The sequence below is a fragment of the Suncus etruscus genome, chromosome 6, assembly GCF_024139225.1.
Source record: "Suncus etruscus isolate mSunEtr1 chromosome 6, mSunEtr1.pri.cur, whole genome shotgun sequence".
Lineage (NCBI taxonomy): Eukaryota > Metazoa > Chordata > Mammalia > Eulipotyphla > Soricidae > Suncus > Suncus etruscus.
The window spans coordinates 130489461-130513624 of record NC_064853.1 but is presented as its reverse complement, the minus strand read 5'-3'; the positions used below and the strand labels follow the sequence as shown (position 1 = coordinate 130513624).

At 47.6% G+C, this 24164-nt stretch overlaps 3 protein-coding genes across 3 annotated transcripts in view; 2 read left to right on the top strand and 1 right to left on the bottom strand.

Annotated features, from left to right (window-relative positions):
• Positions 1-7367: 7367 nt before the first annotated feature.
• Positions 7368-24164, top strand: part of GABRA1 (gamma-aminobutyric acid type A receptor subunit alpha1) — a 1147113-nt gene continuing 1130316 nt past the window's right edge. Inside the window, exon 1 of the mRNA XM_049776065.1 lies at positions 7368-7371. The gene's annotated coding sequence lies outside the window, so the exon portion shown is untranslated. The remainder of the gene's footprint in view (positions 7372-24164) is intronic.
• Positions 16775-22355, top strand: FABP6 (fatty acid binding protein 6). The gene is made up of 4 exons (XM_049776107.1): positions 16775-16841; positions 18289-18464; positions 20656-20745; positions 22302-22355. Exons 1-4 carry the CDS (start codon positions 16775-16777, stop codon positions 22353-22355), a joined length of 387 nt encoding a protein of 128 aa, XP_049632064.1.
• On the bottom strand, positions 19961-20326 carry LOC126012264 (60S ribosomal protein L37). The gene has a single exon (XM_049776108.1). The coding sequence runs from the start codon at positions 20316-20318 to the stop codon at positions 20025-20027; it is 294 nt and encodes a 97-aa protein (XP_049632065.1). The 5' UTR covers positions 20319-20326; the 3' UTR covers positions 19961-20024.

Genomic DNA, 24164 nt, shown 5'->3' with positions numbered 1-24164 from the left:
TCTCTCTCTCTCTGACTCTCTCTCTCACACACACACACTGTGGAGATGATGATGATGATGATGATGATGATGATGAAGTACTTGCACCATTTCCATCACCCTCAACGGAAGAGAAACATAACTGACCATGTTTCAGTCCTGCTACTTGTCCCATCCCCATTTGTTCTGACTCAATTTGGGTGTGGGGGAATCCCAAATGGTGCCCAGGAGATTTGGAGCCCCATTGTTGTTCCTGACCTGTCAGAAAGGGCATTGGGGCCAGCTGGGGTTCACAGAAAGGATGTAATGTTACTTGGGCCTTGTAGTGTCAGTGTATCCAGATCACCCAGGCAATGCTTTGGAGTCTCCAAGGCTGCACAGAAGTTGGGTCAGGCACATTGCTAGGCTTGTACTCTTACTCTCTCCTAGTAGCCTACATTTTTTTTTTTTTTGCTTTGGTTTTGTTTTATTTTGGTTTTTGGGCCACACCTGGCAGTCCAGGGGCTATACCAAAGTTAGTGCTCAGGGGTTGCTTCTGCTGGTACTCAGGGGACCATACGGTGTTGGAGGACTGAACCTAGGCCTCCCACAAGCAAAGCATGCAAGCTAGTCTTTTGAATTATTCCCCTGAGCATCTCTCCCCAATTATTTTTAAACAATCCCCTAGGCACTTATTTCATCTTCATGTACTTCCCTGTGTATGCCTCTGTAAATACTTCCTGCTTTGGATTCTGATTTTAGTATTTGGGTGTTCACATTACACTGGCAATTATCTGGGGGCATTCTCAGCTTTGGGGTTGTTCCTGGCAATGGCTGGGGACAATGCTTTGACCAGATCCAACCAGGGTCTGCATGGACAGTATGCATTGAGTTTTTTGAACTTTTTGACTGGTCCCAAGGATTTTGTTGTTGTTGTTGTTGTTGTTGTTGTTGTTTTGGGGGCCACACCTGGTGGTGGTGCTCAGGGCTTTGAGATATTCACTTTGAGACTGTCATATGAAGATTTGACATCACCTATCCCTGAATTGGAGACACAATTGCAATCTGCCCATTTCAGCAGTGGGCTGCATAACTGAAACCAGAGAGAGTGGGTGGTAGGGAGCCAGACCTCCTGGTGCATTAGGAGGAGCAGTGACAGATTGGCTTTGGACTTCATTCTCCTTTTTTTTTTTTTTTTTTTTTTTTCGTTTTTGGGCCACACCCGTTCTACGCTCAGGGGTTACTCCTGGTTATGCGCTCAGAAATCGCTCCTGGCTTGGGGGACCATATGGGAGGCCGGGGGATCGAACTGCGGTCCGTCCTACGCTAGCGCTTGCAAGGCAGACACCTTACCTCTAGCGCCACCTTCCCGGCCCCTGGACTTCATTCTCACCTGAGAGGGCCCATGAGGGGAATTCCAGTGCTGCTTCCCAATGGCCTGGAATGTGTCTTCTCCAGGAGAAGATGCTTTAGTATATGTGCATCTCTGTGTTCCCATGTGCTTATGGGGATCCTGGAAGCCCCCTCCAGCCTTTACCCAGGCTGTGGCTGTGAGAAGGTCAACCTCCTTCCCTTTCCTGGGGAAAGACCCTAAGTCTATGCCTCATAACCAGGAAACAAAGGACAAGTCCACTGAGAGGTTGGTAGAATGCTCCCTCATACTTGCCTCATTCTTCCTCTTTTGGTTTTTGGGTCACACCCAGCAGTGCTCTGGGGTTACTCCTGGCTGTCTGCTCAGAATTAGTTCCTGGCAGGCACGGGGGACCATATGGGACACCGGGATTCGAACCAACCACCTTAGGTTCTGGATCGGCTGCTTGCAAGGCAAACATCACTGTGCTATCTCTCTGGGCCCCTCTTCTTCTTTTTTTTTTTTTTTTTGGCCACACCTGGTGATGCTCAGGGGTTACCCCTGGCTATGCACTCAGAAATTGCTCCTGGCTTGGGGGGACCATATGGGATGCCAGGGGATCAAACCGCCATCTGTCCTAGGCTGGCACTTGCGAGGCAGACGCCTTAGCTCTAGCGCCACCATTCAGACCCCTCATTCTTCCTCTTACTAGGAACCCTAACTGGGAAGAAGAAAAGAGAAATTGCAGGCCAGGTTCAAATTTGAGGTCTCAACCTGCTTTTTGATCTCTCTGAAATCCTGAGTTTAGGGGCTCCCTGAGCTCTCCCAAAGACAGTGCTTTGTATTCAGTGGTGCCTCAAGTGTGAACCCCCAGACTTTGAGAATAGAAAAGAAGTTGGGGGTGAGTTATGGTGAGTATGGAGTTTCTTTTTTTGTGGGGGGATCACACCCGGCAGCACTCAAGGGTTACTCCTGGCTCTACACTCAGGAATCATTCCTGGCAGGCTCGGGGGACCATATGGGATGCCGAGATTCGAACCACCGTCCTTCTGTATGCAAGGCAAATGCCCTACCTCCATGCTATCTCTCTGGCCCCAAGTATCAGTTTCTAAGCTTTGCAGTCAAAGGCACTGTGACCTTGGCCAGAATTCGCCCTCTCAGCATTCTGCCCTAAGGAAGGCCCCAGCTAGAGCAGGTCAATGACACCAGGGCCCTCCCCTGCAGCACTTTCCCAGGGTGACAATCACTTTCTATGTCCTGATCTCAGCAGACTCCTCCACTCACCTGTGCCTGCCCCAGCACAGACAGTGTTAGGGGAAAATTTATAAAATAGAAATTATAAAAACTCAGATATGTGATAGATGCTTGTTAAGCCCTTCTCCACCCCCAACTTGACCAGATATTGAGCCTTTCTCCACCCTGCCTTCTTGATCTCCCTTGACCTGGTATTTCACCTTGAGGCATCAACAGCCTGCTGCCACAGCCAAAGCTCCTCCTAAGAGGAACTTGACATATTTGGGCAAAGGAATGGACTTCTGCTTGCTCCTCCCAAGGTTCTCACCTTTTCTTTTGAAAAAGGACAAGTTCAGCCTCTGATTGGACATTGTGTTTAACCTGGAATAGGGAGGTTCCTCAAACCTATAAAAGACACCTTCCTAAATCATCTGGGGCTTCCCGTTTCTTTTCTTGGCCCCTTTTAACAGCATGAATATAGATAGAGTAGGCATGCATGTAAAGTGGTTTGGGTAAGCTCAGGTGGACAGGGCCACACAAAGCATATCTCTCTCCTCTTTCTTTCCCTTCCTCTATCCCCACCCCGTCCCCCATACACATGCACACACATTAAGACACTCCTGGGTTGGGGCCGGGAAGGTGGCGCTAGAGGTAAGGTGTCTGCCTTACAAGCACTAGCCAAGGAACGGACCGCGGTTCGATCCCCTGGCGTCCCATATGGTCCCCCCAAGCCAGGGGTGATTCCTGAGCACATAGTCAGGAGTAACCCCTGAGCGTCAAACGGGTGTGGCCCCCCCAAAAAAAAAAAAAAAAAAAAAAGACACTCCTGGGCAGCACATACTTGGCTTTGGTGCGTGACTCCCAGAGGTGCCTGTGTATTTTCTTCCCATAGCAGATGAGCTTTACTCCCTTCTTTTTTTTCTCCGGACCCTTTACTCCCTTCTTGAATATCTGTAGTGAAGGTAAAAGTGAAAATGGAGAGGTGGCTAAATCCAGGCTTTCGACTTTTTTGTGGGAATTCCCACGTTCCTGGGACTACCATGTGGGGAAACTGGAGTTGGCATAGGAGGGGAGGGATGGAATGTGATGCTGTCTGCCCCCTGGGGAGATGCTCAGACCCTCTCACTGCCCTGACAGAGATGACATTTGTGAAGGGGGGAGCAGAGAGGTGGCAGCTTAGAGAAGGTCAACTACTTCTTTCCTCTCTACCTACCTCAGTCACAGAGACGTGCCTAGGAAATCTAGGACTTAAAAAGTCTGAGAGCTTACTAAAACAAAATAAAAAAATGTCTGTGAGGAGAATCAGCATACCAACTGAGGGGAACATTATTTGGTGTCAGGGATAGAAATCAGCTGAGGTCAGCTCTGCAGGTACTTCTCCTGTACTATCTCTCTGATCCAAAACACGTTTTTTGCTCTTAAAAATGTCTTTTTTTTTTTTTTAGCCACACTCCATGATACTCAGGGGTTACTCGTGTCTCTGCAATTGGGAATTATTCCTGGCAAGCTTGAGGATACTTAGGATCAAACCTGGACTGTCCACATTCAAGGCAAATGCCCTCCCCTCTGCACTATCACTCTAGCCTGAATTTTTAAAATGCCAAATTTTTCAGTTCATTTCTCAAAACCTTGAACAAAGCCATAGCTGTCCCCACAGATACAACAGCTTACTCACAACAAAGCCAGTTCTAGCCAGAACTATAGCTTCAGGAAGGTATCTTCAACTCTGAGATGTCCTAAGATGTCCTACTGGGGCCGGAGAGATAGCATGGAGGTAAAAGCGTTTGCCTTGCATGCAGAAGGTCAGTGGTTCGAATCCTGGCATCCCATATGTTCCCCCGCGCCTGTCAGGAGCGATTTCTGAGCATAGAGCCAGGAGTAACCCCTGAGTGCGGTTGGGTGTGACCCAAAACCAAAAAAAAAAAAAAAAAAGATGTCCTGCTGGACTGACCTTTAAGCAGACTCCCTCACCTGGAGCAAGCTGAGAAATGATTTCTGAATCTGAAATGAAGCAGCTCTAGTACTGTGATTACAGGAAAACTCTCATTCCCAGCTGATGCTACCACTATCACTGGCTCTGTTTCTTCTTCCTCCATTGAACTCATCCAATCAAACTTCTGGATCAAATTGATAAGCAAGGTATTTTATTTTATGGACCATACCCAGTACTGCTGATTTTATCTCTAAGAGAAAAATGATTTCAAACTAAAAGAAGAATGTCAAAGCTGTTGACTCAGTGGTAGAGCACTTGCCTTATACATGTGAGACCCTAAGTTCAACTTCCTTTTTTTTTTTTTTTTTTTTTTTTTTTTTTGGTTTTTGGGCCACATCCAGTGATGTTCAGGGTTACTCTATGAGCTATGAGCTCAGAAATTGCTCCTGGCTTGGGGGACCATGTGGGACACCAAGGAATCAAACTGGAGTCTGTCCTGGGTCAGCCACTTGCAAGGCAAAAGCCCTACTGCTGCGCCTTCGCTCTGGCCCTGGGTTCAACTCCTGACATTAAAAAGGAGAGTTAGGGCTCGGAGAGAGCACAGCGGCATTTGCCTTGCAAGCAGCCGATCCAGGACCTAAGGTGGTTGGTTCGAATCCCGGTGTCCCATATGGTCCCCCGTGCCTGCCAGGAGCTATTTCTGAGCAGACAGCCAAGAGTAACCCCTGAGTACCGCCGGGTGTGGCCCAAAAACCAAAACAAAAACCAAAACAAAAACAAAAAAGGAGAGTTAGATAGTTAATCTACATTTTGGCCAAAAAATATAAAGCTATTTTCAAGGCAGTGGGAAAAAGGAGCTTTCAAGGTGAGATAGAAAGGAAGCCAAGAAGTGGACATGAGCCTGTGTGCTGGGGAGTCAGGGGGTCTTCCCAGGTCTTTGTGTGGCCCATGCTCTGAGCCAGACCCATGGACGAGTAAAAAGGAGGCCAGGAGCAGAAAATGCAGACTCTGGGGAGCAGTTCTGTCCTCAGCCCTGGAAGCCAGTGACCTTGGGTGTGTCATCTCCCATGTGAACCTCAACCTCCTTATCTGTCAAAGGCTTGCATGACAAAGGTGACATCTCTGATCATCAGATGAGATAAATAATCTGGTATTGCTTCCTGTGCCCCAGGCCTTGTGCTGCGGTCATCCAGGGAAGCCATCCAAGGGTTTTCTAGCAAAGACCAGGGTACACCTAGAAGGAGCCAGAAGAGCCCAGAAGGCAGGCCTGCATAGCTCTGACATGCAGGAACATGCATTAAGAGAGATCACTCCTGTGTCATTTCACAGAACTGCCTAACCAGTTCCCAGGAGAACAAAATTAGGGCTACTACTTTATGGTTTCTCTGGTGTGTGTGTGTGTGTGTGTGTGTGTGTGTGTGTGTGTGTGTGTGTGTGTGTGTGTGTGTGTGTGTGTGTGTGTGTGTGCGCGCGCGCGCGCCTCACTGGCAGTGCTCAGAGCTTACTCCTAGTCTTGTGTTCCCTAGGACAATATGTGGGCCAGGGATAGAGTCAGAATTGGCTGCATGCAAAGCAAACTCCTACACCCCTTTTCTGGTCTCTCTGAATGACTCTCTCATAATCTTTCTCTCATAATATAACTGCCTACTCCCAATAATGATTTTTCTCCTGCATATGAGCTTAGAGCAACAGTCCCCAATAACAAGACACTTATTAAGGCTAAATTAGCATGAGAGTCCGGTGGAATTACAGTGAATCAACAGCAAGCCTGTTCATTAGACAATCATTAGGAATGATTCCTGTGACTGCTAGAGATGACAATGAAGGGTGATGCAGGAGACTCTTGGGAAGGACTCTGGGACTCAGCACAGGATTCTCAAGGGTGGTGGCTATGTTGGGGCGCACCTAAGATAGAAAGTTGCTGGCAAGTTTGGGACTTAACCTTCAGCTTCTTACTCTTGGAGCTGGTCCTTCATAATGAGAGTGCTAGACACGGAGAGAGAAATCTTTTCTAGTGCTGGGAAGCTGAAAAATTATACCCTTGGGTTTTTTGCTTGTTTGTTTGTTTGTTAGTTTTTGTTTTGGGGCCACATCCAACAGCACTTATGGGTGATTCCTGGCTCTGCACTCAGAAATCATGCCTGGCAGGCTTGGGGGATGCCAAGGATCCAATCAGAGTCTGCCATATTCAAGGCAAATTCCCTACCTCTTGTGCTATTGCTCCAACCCTCTTCTTTTTCTTTTCTTTTCTTTCCTTTTCTTTTTTCTCTTTTCCTTTCCTTCCTTTGTGTTTTCTTTCTTTCTTCATCCCTCCCTCCCTCCCTTTCTCCTTCCTTCCTTCCTTCCTTCCTTCCTTCCTTCCTTCCTTCCTTCCTTCCTTCCTTCCTTCCTTCCTTCTCACAGTGGTAGTGCTCAGATGTTACTCCTGGCTCTGTACTAAAAAATTATTCTTGACATGTTTGGGGAACCATATGGAATGCTGGGGATCGAAACTAAGTCAGCCGTGTGCAAGGCATATGCCCTACCTGCTCTGCTATCATTCTGGCCTCTCTGAGTTTCTTCTTTAAAAACAGTCCTTTGGGGTCAGAGAGATAGCACAGTGGTAGGGCACTTGTCTTGCATGCAGTCCATACAGGACAGAGATGGTGGTTCGAATCTTGACATCCCTATGGTCCCCCTTGTCTGCCAGGAGCAATTTCTGAGTGCATAGCCTGGAGTAACCCCTAAATACCACCAGGTATGACCCCAAAACAAAACAAAACAAAACACAAAAGTGATTAAAAAAATAGGGGCTGTAACAATAGCACAGTGGTAAAGCAGTTACCTTGCATGCGGCCAACACAGAACAGAGCCTGTTTTGATTCCAGCATCCCATATGGTCCCCTGAGCCAGCAAGGAGTGACTTATTTTATTTTTTTGGGGGGGGGTCACACCCCACAGCGCTCAGGGGTTACTCCTGGCTCTAAGCTCAGAAATCACTCTTGGCAGTCTCGGGGGACCATATGGGACGCTGGGATTCGAATCATTGTCCTTCTGTATGCAAGGCAAATGCCTTACCTCCATGCTATCTCTCCGGCCCCCCAAAGAGTGACTTCTGAGCACAGAGCCAGGAGTAATTCCTGAATGCCACCGGGTATGATCCCCCAAAAATACATAAATAAAAACAATCCCTTGGGCTGGAGAGATAGTATAGCAAAGACCCAGGTTTGATGCCTCTGCATCCCATATGATCCTCTGAGCCCTGACAAAAGTGATACCTTGGAACAAAACTAGGAGTAATTCTTGGTTGAGCATCACTGAATGTGACCAAAGCAAAACAAAACAAAAATCCCCATAAACCCAAAAACCAAAAACAACACTCCTTCAAAAAAATTAAAAAAAAACCCACACAAGCAACAACAACAACAACAAAAATCTACCAATAAAAAGTCTCTCTTGGGGCTGGAGACCAAGCTCTTGGCACTGAGCTCAGTGCCAAGATCCCTGACTCTTCTCAGGGATCACTCCCTACTGTGCTCCGTGGACTATATGTGGTTCTAGGGATTGAATCTGGGTTCAACTGCATGCAAACAACTTACTCACTATACAATCTGACCCCAATAATACATTTAAAATAATAAAAAACAGTTCCTCTTCACTAAGAAACTGGCTCTGATGACTGAGCTGCAATCATTAATGGGGCTGGTTCCCTGTGCTCTTGTCTTTGTTTCCAAAACATGCCTAGTGGGTCGTTGGCTAGGTATGCAGAGCTTCCCCTGTACAGAGCTGAAAAGGCCCAGATGTCCATGTTCTCAGCATCTGTGGCAATGAGGTGCCTGCTTGTGATGTGGGTTTGAGACTTTGTCACTGAGACATTTCTCTGTAGCTTGTGACAAAGAGGCAGAGACAAGGGACTCTGGAGACAGCTCAGTGGCTTCGAGCACCTGCCTTACAAGTCCTCATCTTCAAAGTCAATTACCAGAGTGAATGTGCCTCACTCCAATGGTTCTGCTGTTTGTGCCCAGAAGCTTTTCTGTCTCTGACACCTGTGACACACATTGGGGCTGGAGAGATAGTAGAATGGAAGGCACTTGTCTTGCATGCAACCCTGGCTTGGTCCCTAGCTCCCCATAAATTTCCCAATGATTGCCAGGTGTGAGCCTTGAACACAGAGTCAGGAATGAGACTTGAGCACCTTTGGATGTGGTTTCCCCCCAAATATCGGTGATGTGATCCCTCAACCTTGAACTCTGCAGCTAAGAAGGCTGTTGGGACAGTTCCGCCACAGAAAGGTACTGCAAGTGAGGTGGATAAGCATCAGCATGATGAGTGAGCACTGTACTGAGAAGGATCCTTAGCTAGATGTGTGACCCCCAAGCACCACAATCAGATGTGTGAGCACTGCAGTTCATGCATGCAGACCAGCTGTCTCAACAATAGCATCAGCAAAGGGAAGGGAAAGAGAATGAATAAACAAATGAACCAGCCGGGACAAGAAAACTCATTCTCTGGGGTAAGCCTATCCAGTGCCAGGGAAGTTTGAGGGAGGAGGGCTGGAGGCCAGGTGTACCCACCTGAACCTCCATGACCCTGTGCTGTTCCTCAGAAATACAGAGGCTGATTGACGCAGGAGCCAGAGTCCAGGTGGGAAGCTGAGGTGGTCTGGGTGGATCAACCTTGGGGTGCTTTGTTATCTCCGTTAGGATATGGTTGTTCTACTGAGTGAATTGCCCCATAAAACCTCATGGTGATATATAGGCCCTTTGAGTTCATTTACCTTTTCTGTAAGGTCCTTAGGGAGTGAACAAACAATCCCAATTGGAAGAAAGAGACATGGTGTGGGCAGGAAGAAGGCTACAGGTAGACTCCAGTGATGGGAAAGGGGAATGGCTGGGTCAGGCCATTCCTGTGCCAATAGTGTCCTTCCACACATGCATTATCCCTGACCTACTGCTGACATCGACTTCTGAGCAGAAAGGTGTCTTTGGGCAGAGGGGATGCCTGAGAAATCTCTGGAAGGACCCCACCTACTCTTGCCCACAGGCCTTTTATCACTCCCTGTGAAAAACTGTTAAATGCCCCTACCCAGAGTCACCAACTCAGAACTGCTGGGGCTAAGGGTCCCCAATGTTTAGAAGCCTCTTCAATTGTTTTGTTTTATGGCCACACCTGACTATGCTCAGGACTTACTCCTGGATCAGCGCTCAGGAATCATTCCTGGTAGGACTCAGGAGACCATGCTGGGGATTGAAACTGGTTGTTTGCGTGCAAGGCAAGCACTCTACCTGCTGTATTATTGCTCAGGCCCAGAAGTCTCACTCTTGCACGTTCAGCAATATTTATTTCCCAAAGACCACACTTTGATGAACACAGCCTTGCTGTTTGACGAAATAAAGCAAACAAAATCAAAGGTCTTGTGGTGCTGATTTGAAGTAGAAAATGCAGCCTCTCTCCTTGGAGGGATGCTAATGGACCTGAAAAATAAATGGCAACTTTTTTACACTCATGCTACAAAAAATTAAGGGTAATTATCTCCTGCTCACACCCAAATTTGACTAACTGGGAAAAAATTAAGGGTAATTAAAAACAATAGGCTCAAAAAACAAAACAAAAAAAAATAAAAAACAATAGGCTCAGGGGCTGGAGGGGTGGTGCAGAGGTAGGGCATTTGCCTTTCTAGAGGCTGACCTAAGACGTGGTTCAATCCTGCCCCACCCCCTCCACCCACCCCCACCCCCCCCCCCCCCCCGGCATCCCATATGGTCCCCCAGGAGCGATTTCTGAGCAAAGAGCCAGGAGTAAACCCTGAGCGTCACCGGGTGAGTCCCAAAACAAAACAAAACAAAACAAAAACAAAACAATAGGCATGGGGCCTGTGCATAGCACAGCAGTAGGGTGTTTGCCTTGTATGCCAGTGACATGATTCCCGGCATCCCATATGGTCCCCTGAGCCTGCCAGGAGCAACTTCTGAGTGCAGAGTCAGGAATAACCTCTGAGTGCTGCTGTGTGTGCCCCCCAACCCAATAAACAAACAAACAAACAAACAAAAATCCAATAGACAGATCATCTAGAAAATGACAGTGCCACTCAGTCAGCACCTGGGATCCTGGTTCCTGAACTAAGTGCTTTACAAATTCTCCTTTACTCTTATTAGAGTCTGGAAGAACTCGGGGAGATGGCCCATTCCTAGAGCATTCCTAGAGTATTGCCAGGCATAAAACTAGGAGTTGCCCCTTCTGGGTGTGGCTTTAAAATTAAAACCATTAAAAGCAAAGATGTGAAAACATAACAACAAAAATCCCTGGCGTACAAACAGTATTTTTTCAGTTGGTTCTGCACTCAGGGATCACTCCTGGTGGGGCTGGGAGCCAGATGGGGTGCTGGGGTAAGACAAGCATCCTACCCACTGTACTCTCCCAATCAGTGATTTTTTTTTTTCAGGCCAAGCCTTGCCATGCTCAGGGATTATTCCTTATTCTGAGCTCAGGGATCAATCCAAGAGAAGCGATAGCATAGCAGGTAGGGCATTTGCCTTGCATGCTGCCAACCTGGGTTCAGTCCCTGGCATCCAATATGGTCCCTGATCCTGCCAGGAGTAAATTCTGAGTGCAAAGCTAGGATTAACCCAAAAACAAACAAAGGGAACTGTATGAGATTCTGAAGACCAATGCTAGGTCAGTCCACTTGCACGGCAAGTCACTTACCTACTGTTCTATAGATTCAGCTCCAGCCCCAGTACCATGATATTTTATCCTCACCTCAGTAAAGAGAAAGTTTAGGAATAGGGATGTAGCACTTGACATTTATATCTGAAGCGCTGAATTTGATCCTTCCTGGTCAGATGGACCCTTCGGTTGGAATTATAAACTCCCTGGAGGAGGTAGAATTCACTGGAAGGACAATTTGAATTTGGAAAGATGGATGCAATATAAACAAGGAGGAAGGTGGAATTCTACAGAGAATATTTCCTCCTGATATTACTTATCCTGGAAATAAACTCAGTTTCTCTAGTTAAACACACTCCCTCCATTGCTGTCACCTTAGATTATACTTATGGCCCAGTTTTTGTTTGTTTTTTTGGGTCACAACCAGTGGTACTTAGGAGTTGCTCCTGGCTCTACCTTCAGAAATCACTCCTATTCAGGGGACCATATGGGGTGCTGGGGATAAAACTGAAGTCAGCTATATGCAAGGCAAGTGCCTTAACTTTGCTGTGCTATTGCTCTGGCCCAATGTCCCAGTTTTTTTTTTGTTTTGTTTTGTTTTGGTTTTTGTGTCACACAGGCAGCGCTCAGGGGCTACTCCTGGCTCAATGCTTAGAAATCGCCCCTGGCAGGCACAGGGGACCATACGGGATCACCATTCTTCTGCATGAAAGGCAAATGCCTTATCTCCATGCTATCTCTCCGGCCCCCTGTCCCAGTTATTTTTATTTAATCATTTCTGAGGTTTACCAGAAGCCAATACTATGCTGGCTGCCTGTGCTTGGACAGGGTGATAGAATGGTTTCACGCACCTGGAAAGCCCCCTTTCATAATGAACGGTATCTTTTTTTCTCATGAAGAAATAATATCCACTATATACTGCTATGAAGGCAAAAAAGATCAAATCAAGGGGCCGGAGGGTGGCGCTAGAGGTAAGGCATCTGCCTTGCAAGTGCTAGTCTAGGACGGACCTCGGTTGGATCCCCCAGCGTTCCATATACCCCCAAGCCAGGGGCGATTTCTGAGTACATAGCCATCAAATGGGTGTAGCCCCCAAAACCAAAAACACAAAAATACAAACTCAAGTCAAAACTACCCCTGGGTTTCATTTCTGTTCAAACACCAGTGGGTTTGTGTGCATCTGGGAAATGTAGTCAGCTGAGGTGCAGCTGCCTCCGGTGAATGAAGTGTTCAGGGTTTGCTGATTACTCACATGTGAGCTTTTATCTTTCAAGAAATGCATATATGGGGGCCAGAGAGATGGCATGGAGGTAAGGCATTTGCCTCACTTGCAGAAGGATGGTGGTTTGAAGCCCGGCATCCCATATGGTCCCCCGGACCTGCCAGAAGTGATTTCTGACATAGAGCCAGGAGTGATCCCTGAGGGCTGCCGGGTATGACCCAAAACCCAAACACACACCCCCCCCACCAAATGCATATATGGTGATTTACAATGAAAAAGTATGACCCTCTGGAAGGATTGTAGGCAGATTTCAGTTTATTTGTGTTTGGTACTTTTCTTTTTCTTTTTTTTTGGGGGGGGGTTTGGGTCACACCCGGCAGCGCTCAGGAGTTACTGCAATGCAAACGTCTTACCTCCATGCTATTTCACTGACCCCATGTTTGGTGCTTTTCAAATTTTGATTTGTTTTGTTTTGGGGCCATACCAGTCAATATTTGGGTGTTATCCTGGCTCTGAATCTAATCACTCCTGGGGTGCTCAGGTATTCTAGATGGACTTTTAAGATGGTGCAATATGTCAGGCTGGGAGAAAGGACATTTGAGGAAAGTATCAAATATGTTCTTTTTTTTTTTTTTTTTTTTTTGGGCCACACCCGATGACGTTCAGGGGTTACACCTGGCTATGTGCTCAGAAGTCGCTCCTGGCTTGGGGAACCGGGGGACCATATGGGACACCGGGGGATCGAACCGCGGTCCGTCCTAGGCTAGCGCTGGCAAGGCAGACACCTTACCTCTAGCGCCACTGCCCGGCCCCTCAAATATGTTCTTAATGCTAAGTTCTGAGTAAGTTAACACCCAGGCCAACTGGGGATGAAACAGTCAGTTCCAACTTGGCAAACATCTATCTTAAGAACTGTATGTTCTAGATTCATTAACTTTGTGATCCTATCCTGGGGCTTCAGCTCAAGGAAATACTTAAAACTCTAGAAAGAATCCTGGTTTTTTGTTGTTGTTGTTGTTGTTGTTTGTTTGTTTTGTTTTTTGGGCCACACCTGGTGGTACTCAGGGGTTACTCCTGGCTGTCTGCTCAGAAATAGCTCCTGGCAGGCACGGGGGACCATATGGGACACCGGGACTCGAACCAACCACCTTTGGTCCTGGATCAGCTGCTTACAAGGCAAACGCTGCTGTGCTATATCTCCGGGCCCAAGAAGCCTGTTTAATGAAGAAAGCTGGCATTTCCTGAAAAGTCTCAGGGTGAGCAGCAAATTGCAACATCAAATGTGGTACTTTGTATACAGATTAATGTCAACCAAAGAAAATCATAATAGATTATTGCAGGGGCCGGAGAGATAGCACAGTGGTGTTTGCCTTGCAAGCAGCCGACCCAGGACCTAAGGTGGTTGGTTCGAATCCCTGGCATCCCATATGGTCCCCCGTGCCTGCCAGAAGCTATTTCTGAGCAGATAGCCAGGAGTAACCCCCGAGCACCGCCGGGTGTGGCCCCAAAACAAAACAAAACAAAAAAAGAATAAATCATTTCATTTATAGGATGACTATGTGTATCTTATGATTGGTGTTGCTGAGAAAGAAAGGAAAAGACCAACGACTAGAGAAAGAAGGCTAGGGGAGTAAGAGAATAAAAAATATTAAATTGGGGTTGGAATGATAGCACAGTGGTAGGGCATTTGCCTTGCACATGCCAACTCGGACAGATCCTGGTTCAATTCCTGGATCCCATATGGTCCCTTGAGCCTGCGAAGAGTGTTTTCTGAGTTCAGAGCCAGGAGTAACCCCTGAATACCACCAGGTATGGCCCCAAAAACAAACAAACAAACAAAAAAAACCCCAAAAAATTTAATTGTTAGAGTAATGGATTATAAGGGGGGGGATAAAAACCTTTTTCCTTGGGGCCAGAGAGATAGCATGGAGGTAGGGCCTTACATGCAGAAGGATGGCGGTTCTAATCCTGGCATCCCATATGGTCCTCCAAGCCTGCCTTTTTCCTTTTGGGGGGACTGGGAGAACACCTGGCAGTGCTCAAGGCTTACTCCAACTCTGTGTTTAGGGTTCATTTTGGATATGCACAGGGGATCACTATAAAGCTTGGGGAATGGCAAAGTCAGTTCCTTAACCCATTAAGGAAGATTATTGAAAATGTTCTTACATGATGTTGAAATCTTTTGGTAGTAAATATAAAAAAGTTCACTAAGACTCTAGGGCTCTGGGTAAGACTAACCTTCTCTGGATTTTTATTTATTTATTTATTTATTTATTTATTTATTTATTTATTTATTTATTCTTTTGGTTTTTGGGCCACACCCAGCGGTGCTCAGGGGTTACTCCTGGCTGTCTGTTCAGAAATAGCTCCTGGCAGGCACGGGGGACCATATGGGACACCGGGATTCGAACCAACCACCTTTGGTTCTGGATTGGCTTCTTGCAAGGCAAATGCCCGCTGTGCTATCTCTCCGGGCCCGATTTTTATTTATTTTGGGGACTCATACCTGGCAGGTACTCAGGGCTTATTCTTTTTTTTTTTTTTTTTTTTTTGGTGTTTGGGCCACACCTGGTGGTGCTCAGAGGTTACTCCTGGCAGGCACGGGGGACCATATGGGAAACCGGGATTTGAACCAACTACCTTAGGTCCTGGATCGGATGCTTGCAAGGCAAACACCGCTGTGCTATCTCTCCGGGCCCAGGGCTTATTCTTGACTCTGCACTCAGAGATCAATCCTGGTAGGTTTGGGGAACCATATGGACTGTCAGGAGCAAACTTGGGTCAGGTGTATGCAAAGAAGGCACCTTACCTGCTTATCTCTCAATCTCCTACTTATCTTCTTGTACCTTCTATTTCCTCCTTGATAAGATGGGACAATTATGATAGTTCATGGAGTAGAAATAAAGACTAAATGAGACTATTCAGAGCTTGGGGGGCTATATCAATGGGTCCAGTGCATGTTTTGCATGTAGGCCCACTGGGTTCAATCCTCAGCACTATATAGTAAAGTGAATTATCTTTAAGCACCATAGGGAGAAACCTCTGAGGACAGACTAGAGTGTAGCCCTAGAGCACCATTTTGTGTGGTGCACAAACAAGCAAACAAAAAAGAAAAATGAGCCACAGCAATTGCACAGCAGGCAGAGCATTTGCCTTGCACGCAGCCAAACCAGATTCAATACCCAGCATCCCATATGGTACTCCAAGTCTGCCAAGAGTGATTTCTGAGCACATAACCAAGAGTAACCCTTGAGTGTCTCCAGGTGTAGCCCAAACCTTACCAAACCCCAAAGTAAACAAAAACTGAGACCATCTAAATAACCCTCAGCACTAGAAGTGGACCCAGTGCATTAAAAACAATAAAAGTTGGCTGTGGTATCACTATTATCCCATCACCATTGTGATTACTGAAAGGAAATTCTCTAGGCTGGCATTCCTAAGCAGAAATGCATGCTATGCTCCTATACTCATACCCCAAAGGAAAAAAGTAGGGGGCCGGAGAGATAGTAGGGAGGTGGGGCATTTGCCTTGCATGCAGAAGGATGGTGGTTCGAATCCCGGTATCCATATAGTCCCCCGAGCCTGCCAGGAGTGATTTCTGAGCATAGAGCCAAGAGAAACCCCTGAGCGCTGCTGGGTGTGACAAAAAGAAGAAGAAGAAGAAGAAGAAGAAGAAGAAGAAGAAGAAGAAGAAGAAGAAGAAGAAGAAGAAGAAGAAGAAGAAGAAGAAGAAGAAGAAGAAGAAGAAGAAGAAGAAGAAGAAGAAAAGTAGAGCATCAGATTTAAAATTATTAGATTCCAGGATCCGGAGCAATAGCACAGTGGGTAGAGCATTTGACTTGCACATGGCTGACCTGGGTTCAATCCTTGTTACCCCATTTGGTCCCCAGAGCCTGCCATTTCTGGGCCCAGAGCCAGGAATATCCCCTGAGTGCTGCTGGGTGTGGCCTCCTAAAAATTTCGATTCCAAACCCTTTGTTCTAGGAATTTCATGTCAAGAAATTCATTTGGCAAACCATCTTCATTCGATGTGAACTGAGACCACATGCGTGCATCCTTTCTCAGTGGGATTCACCCTTGTATGGCCCTGAGGGCAGAGGGGGCAGGAAGCACTTTGTGGGGTGGAAGTTTGTAGCTGGTGAAGGGAGGACCAACAGAGGCAGTACAGGGCCCACCTGGTGGCTGCACACACCCCTCTGTAAGTCTGGCTCTGACAATGGGATGGCAGCCAGCCTCCCCCAGGGTGAACAACCTCAGACTGTGTCCCTGCAGGTCATGCCCACATCATAAAATTGCAAGTGCTTCCTCTTCTGGGTGGAGGCAGAAGTGGGGTGATTTGGGGGTTGAGTATTTGAAGAGTTTATAAGCAGGGGTACCAGGCCACTCTGCACTCACTGCCATCTCTGCCTGTCCTGATCTGGTCTCCAGCAGCATGGCCTTCAACGGCAAGTACGAGATCGAGAGCGAGAAGAACTATGACGAGTTCATGAAGCGCCTGGGTGAGTGTGCCCTGGTCTCCTTATCTTGGCCATAGCAGCATGTGTCATGTGACACGGGTGGGTTCTAGGATTCCCATTTCCCAGGCACTGCGCCTATTTGTTCAATAACCACTTTGTGGGGCCAGAGAGATAACACAGCGGTAGGGCTGTATTTGCACACAGCCAACCCAGGACAGACAGTGGTTCGAATCCTGACGTCCCCTATGGTTCCCTGTGCCTGCTAGGAGCCATTTCTGAGTGCAGAGTCAAGAGTAACCCCTGAGTGCTGCCACCAGTGCGACCTAAAAACTAAATAAAAACAACAAAGAAAAAAAACCCACTTTGTCTATGCTCTGGGGCTAACTAATGAGAACCATCAAGATCTTGGACTCCAAATACTTAGTGGAACTCTATTTTACTGATGGGAAACTTGAGACCCAGAGAGGTTGAGTTACTAGTCCAAAATCACACAGCTCTAAATGGTGAAGTGGAGATGTGGTTTATTCATTCATTGGACTGGATTATTTTTTGGTAGGGGGACATACCCAGCAAAACTCAGAGTTACTTCTGGCTTTGCACTTTGGCAGTACTTGGGGAACCATATTGGGTGCTTTAAATGAGATCTGAGTTGGCTGCATGCAAGGCAAGTGCCCCCTACCTATTCTACTATGTCTCCAATCCTGTGTCGGCTTTTATTTTTATCATATCCAGCTTGCCCAAGGCTTACTTTTGGCTCTGCGTTTAGGGAGCACTGATGTGCTCTGGGGACCATGGAGGGCCCTGGGTTGGCTACATGCAAGGCAAGAGTCCTACTCACTGCACTAGTTTGTCTTCTATTTATTTTTGAGTCATACCTGGTGGTGCTCAGGGATCACTCCCGATAGGGCTTAGGGGACTGTATTTGGTGTCGGGGTCCAAGCCTAAGCTGGGTTTGTGTAAGGCAAGTTTCTTACCCATTGGACAATCAATCTTTTGTCCCATGAACAGCTATTGTTCTAAGGTATTCACTATATGGCTAGAGCTTTGAGAAACACAATTACTTTTGTTGTTGTTTTGGTTTGGTTTTGGGCCCATAATTGGATGTACTCAGGGCTTACTTACTCTTGGCTCTCGACCCTCAGAAATCATTACTGGTGTGCTTGGGGGGACCATCTGGGGTGCCAGAGATCAAAACAGGTTGGTTTCATGCAATAAAAGCACCTTCGCCGCTATACTATTGCTCTGGCCCCAGGAGACACGATTATTTTCATTGAACCCTTGCAACAGTCCTCTGAGTTACTCCACATTGTTCTGTTTTGTGGATAAAAACTATTTGAGACTTAGAGGGGAGAAACCTCCTCTGAGCTACATGGCCTCTGACAGTCTGGGAATTTGTACTTACTGCCGGTTAGCCATGGGGAGGCAAACTTTTTCTGAAGTCACAGGCCCTGTGGACTCTCTCACACTTTTCCGATTGTCCCTGAACCAGGGCTTCCCAGTGAGGCCATCGAAAAGGGCCGCAACTTCAAGATCGTCACAGAGGTCCAGCAGGATGGGCAGAACTTCACCTGGTCCCAGCATTACCCTGGGGGCCACTCGATGATCAACAAGTTTGTCATTGGCAAGGAATGCGACATGGTGACCATGGGGGGCAAGAAGTTCAAGGTAAGAGGCTGATGGCCACCCACCTCTGTCTCAGGTCACTGCCTTCACTCATTGAGAAATTATCTGGGGTATCCTCTGGCATTGAGAACTGACGCCTTGGTAGTTTGCTTCTGTAGGTTTTTTTTTTTTTTAATTTGGGTCACACCCATGCAGAACTCAAGGGTTACTCCTGGCTCTGCACTCAGAAATCACTCCTGGTAGCAGTACGGTGACCATGGAAGTCGGAATCCACTAAGGAGTGTGTAACAACTCACCTGCCGAAAAAAAAAAAATCTCTCCTGGTAGACATGGCGGATCATATGGGATGCTGGGAATCAAATTGGTGTCCATCCTGGGTTGGCTGCGTGCAAGGCAAATGCCCTACCACTGTGCTATCTCTCTGGCTCATGCTGTAGGTTTTTAATGCTACTGTCAATGAAGAGTGAGGACAGTAACAGTGTGCCCTTTGTTAAGAATCCCTCACTCCCCCACACTGGCCAACTGTGGTTGCATTCACTTTCTCCTTCCAGATGGGGGCTCTGAGTTCAGTCAGGGCAGTGAAAGAAAGGGAGGACAGTGTGGCCCTGGAGAGTACCCACTTTCCCCCAGTTGGTGCTGCTGTGATGCTGGGGGTCGAGGCCAACCTTGCACGGGCAGACCCTTTGAGCCTTGGCCCTGGCTCTGCACCTGCATTCTGCCATCACCTCCCAGAAGAGAGATTTCTGTTTGGGCCCTAAACCACTTACCTGAATTGAAAAAGTACAGTGTCAAGGCCAGTGAGATAGCTCACTAGACTGGGATGTGTGCAGGAAGTCCAGGTTCCAACATAGCTGGGAGCAACCGCAGAGCACTGAGCTGGGAATACCAATGAGTGTGGCTCCAAATGTGTGGGTTTGTTTGTTTGTTTGTTTGTTTTGGTTTTTGGGCCACACCCAGTGATGCTCAGGGGTTACTCCTGGCTGTCTGCTCAGAAAGAGCTCCTGGCAGGCACGGGGGACCATATGGGACACCGGGATTCGAACCAACCACCTTTGGTCCTGGATCGGCTGCTTGCAAGGCAAACACCGCTGTGCTATCTCTCCGGGCCCTGTTTTGTTTTTTGGTTTGGGGCCACATCCATTGATGCTCGGGGGTTTCTCCTGGCTATGCACTCAGAAATTGCTCCTGGCTTAGGGGACAATATGGAATGCTGGGGGATTGAACTTCAGTCTGTCCTGGGTCAGCGCATGCAGGGCAAACGTCCTACAGCTATGCCACCACTCTGGCCCCAAAACAAACAAATATTTAAGAGTGCAGTTGAGGAGCATAGAAAAGTGACTGTCCTGCTAGGTATTCATGCATGCTGGGTGCCTGTGACCCCCGTTCTGACTGGGAGGGTGGCTTTATCCTCAGAACTGCCCTGACATCCATACTCTGCCTCTCACAGCATCAGGACACACACTGCCTGACCTGACCCTAGCTCTTAGTCAACACTGTCACCCACCGATATTTAAGGCAACCTTGGTGGGCACTATGGGTTTCTTTTTTTTTTTTTTTTTTTTAAACCAGGACATTTATTCACAAGACTAGTTGTTGAATTCCTTAAGATGAACTGGATGCTGCAACAGCTGCTCTCTTAGGTTTAGGCGTTGTTCCCTCACGGAATCCATGTCTGAATCTGCGGTACACAATTTTCAGGTGCCTCATGCGACCGGTCCCGGTGGTATTCCTCCTCTTGGCCTTGGCACTCCAGTTGTACTTTCTCTTGCGCTTGGCGGGGTAGCCACATTTGCCGCAGGTGGACTTCTGCAGGTGGTAGGCCTTGGAGCCGCAGCGGCGGCACAGCGTGTGCGTCTTGTTGCGACGCTTCCCGAACGATGACGTCCCCTTCGTCATCTTGCTTCTATGGCGGGGACCAAAGAGACTATGGGTTTCTTATGATCATGATGCTATAGTTATGGGACAAACTCCAATCACCGTAATGATAACAATTCAGACTTACTGGGTTTCTGGAGCATCTGCATTTGCCAGGAACTGCTAGGGCTCTTTTGTGCAGCTCCCACAACAGAGGGACAATCACATCTGCACTCTACAGAGTTGAGGCTTCATAGGGCTGATTGGCTAGCAAGGGGGACCTGGGTCTTGGGCTGCGTGCCTTTTATCAAGGTACATCCAATCTCCTCAGAGCACTGCTGCAGTAAAAAGTGGTACTCAGTGTCCTCCTTTGTTCCAGGCCACCGTGCAGATGGAAGGGAACAAGGTAGTGGTGGATTTCCCTAACTACCACCAGACCTGCGAGATCGTGAATGGCAAGCTGGTAGAAGTGAGTATGCAGTCTGGTCCTGGGCCACAGAGCATTGCTGAGGGCTGCTGGGTGGGCCCTTTCCTGTTTTACAGATGAGGAGACAGGACCAGGCAAAAAAAGGCTGGAAGATCCTTCCCCCCTTGTAGCCCTCTTCTCTGTCTCTGTCTCTGTCTCTGTCTGTCTGTCTGTCTGTCATTAATTTTCTCATCCTAAGCCTGATCTAGAGGAATATGCACATAGCCAAGAAGTCTGTGCCTTTCATTCCCTCCCATTCTATTTTATTTTGTTTTGTTTAGTTTAGTTTTATTTTTAGTCACACCCAGCAGCACTCAGGGGTTCCTCCTGGCTCTATGCTCAGAAATCATCACTCTTGGCAGGCTCGGGGGACCATATGGGATGCCGGGATTCGAACCACTGACCTTCTGCATGCAAGGCAAATGCCTTACCTCTATGCTATCTCTCTGGCCCCCCATTCTTTCTATTTTATAGAGGAAACCATAGAGACTCTGAAATAGCAGGTCACATGCCCGGTGCCACACAGCCAGTTTGAGGAGGATGGGAGCAGCAGTACATGCTTGGTTTGCTCCCCAGTAAATACAAGACAAATAAGGTGTCTCTTCAGGGTGGAAAGTGGCCTCCTGGGGAATTTTTGTTTTGTCTTTGGGGCCATACACAGCAGCACTCAGAAGTCACTCTTGTCAGGCTCAGGGGGACCATATGGGATGCATGGATTGAACCAGAGTTGGCAGTGTGCAAGGCAAATGCCATACATGCTGTGCTATTGCTCTGGCCACCTTCCTGGGGAATCCTATGAAACTTTAGATGTATTTCTACAGTGAGTATCAGTGGTTCTTGATGCTCAAGGGGTGCAAGAAGGGCATTACCTATAGCCCCAAGAGTGAAGACTACGAAGCAGAGAGGAGCCATCTGGTCTGGGATGCAAATCTCTCAGTTCTAGGGAATCATCATGTATAAGAACCCCATCCTTCTCTATCATTCTCTGCAATTTGGATACCTGCCACACCCAACCCCTGGAATCCTTGCCTGAGTCCAAAACTTTTTCAGATGAAACCCCAGGCTCTGCTTCTGTACCCTTCTTCATCCACTCAGTTTGTCTATAAACCATCACTTAACTGTTAAACTTGAACAGAGTTGCTCCCACAAAACCTTCAGTTTTTGCCATCTGGCTTCCCAGAACCCCACTGGTGACAGTCATTCTCAGGCTAAGAAAGGCACCTCACCCCTCCCTTGAAGCACAGCCTTTTGGAAACTCAGTTTCCTCCTGGGTACAGTAGGCACACACCTCTGTGGGTAAAGGAATCCATGGGATCACACATCATGGGAGGGCTGATGCCACTGCATTCTTGTGGGTGACAGGAAGGAACACACAGGACATAGAGTGCTGCTTCATCATAACATCTGTACTTTCATGGTCTTGAGTCATCAGGAACTCGTGATCCCAATCTGAAGCAGAAGCCCAGAGATTTGGTGCTGAGCTCACTTTCCTAGGGCAGGACTGAGGCTGCCATTTGAGCCCCCAGCACTGACCCCCCTATTCTGGTTATTTCTCCCAGATCTCTACCATCAGTGGTGTGACTTATGAACGTGTGAGCAAGAGGCTGGCATAAGCAACTGGGGACTCAACTGGTCTCCAAATCACCAATAAAAATCACAGAATAAACCTTGTACTACTCCAATCTTTGGTGTCTTTGGGTTTTTTTTTGGGGGGGGCGCTGATGGGGTTTCTGTGTTCTGGCTGGGTAAGGGTGGGGAAGCTCTGAAAACTTAGGGCTATTCTGAGAGCTGAACTGAATGTACACTCTGACAAGGATTTGATTTTGGATAGAATTACTTGGGGGCCCCAACAGTGGACAGGGGGCGAGGAATCATGAGGGATCCTCTCGCTGACCTTGTGCCCACTTTTTTGCAAATATTGTATTGCTGGAAGGCTCCCTAAGGGGACAAATATCCCTGAGAAAGGGGACAAATGGCCCTCCTGATGGGCTCCAGAGCCCTGATGGGCATCCAGGCCTGTCAGAAGGTGGGTGGATCACCTCATTCCTCTCATCCCTCACCAACTCCATGGCAGGCAGATGCCCGGAGATGAATGTAGCTGAGGAATGACAACTGAGATGCCTCAGTTGATTCACTGAGGCATCATTCCTCGGGTCTCCAGCTCACTTATGAGGACAAAAGGTAGCAAGATCAGTGAGGAAGTAGAGAAATAAGTCCCTGAGCTGGCACGGAGCATGGGAAAGACAGGAGGGCCAGTAAGGGACTGGTCGTCCCTTTCAGTGATAGGACTTGGGAGAGCTGCAGAGGTCAGAGGTGAGCTGGGAGGACTCTCATCCAGATATAGGCTGAGCAGACAACTGCGTGAGCCTCCTAGGACCTGATTGGTCCCACCCTGCCTCTGCCTCAGGAGATGGTCTCCAGCTAGGTAACTGGTTTTAGAGTGGAAGTTTCATACCCTTCTGATCATGGAAAGTCCATATCATTTGCCATAATGAGACAGAAACTACATTAAGACACAGCTCTTGGGGCTGGAGAGATAGCATGAAGGAAAGGCGTTTGCCTTTCATGCAGGAGGTCTGTGGTTCGAATTCCGGCATCCCATATGGTTCCCTGAGCCTGCCAGGGGCGATTTCTGAGCATAAAGCCAGGAGTAACCCCTGAGCGCTGCCGGGGTGATCCAAAAACCAAAAGAAAAATAAAAAAGACACAGCTCTCAAGCACAGTGGTTCACCCAGAGCCCTTAGAACCCCGTGGTGAAAAGGTGGCATTAAGGTGAAACTTGTTCCCCAACAAATTAATCTGGACAGGGCTGCCCAGTAAGAGAGGGACACACTTACTTGAGAAGCATGTCATGAAAGAGATCCTAGAAGAAAGGACACCTGAGAAACAAGCTTACCCAAGTCTTGCAGAGGTCTGGCACGAAGCAGGTGCCAACTAGGTGCCACCTGACTGTCATAGATCCTTCCAATTCATGTCATCTCTGACCTCTCACTCTGCTTAGCGTTGGCCTGGACCTGGATAGACAGCCCAGAATAACTTTCCTAAAACTTGTTTATCTTCCCAAGAACTTCCATCTGCCCTGGTCTTAGCTAGTCAGGACCACATCAACTTAATCCTTTTGCCAAGATTTATTGCGAATGAAGTGAACTAGGTAAGCATTAAATTAAACAAGCAGTGTTGTTCCTTCCCTGCCGGATGGAATAATTACTCATAATAAGTCTCTAAGTAAGGGAGAATCATAATTAGCTTAAAGAATCAAGAGATCAAGAGAACAGGGGCCGGAGAGATAGCATGGAGGTAAGGTGTTTACCTTTCATGCAGAAGGTTGGTGGTTCAAATCCCAGCATCCCAATGGTCCCCTGTGCCTGCCAGGGGTGATTTCTGAAGGTAGAGTCAGGAGGAACCCCTGAGCACTGCCAAAT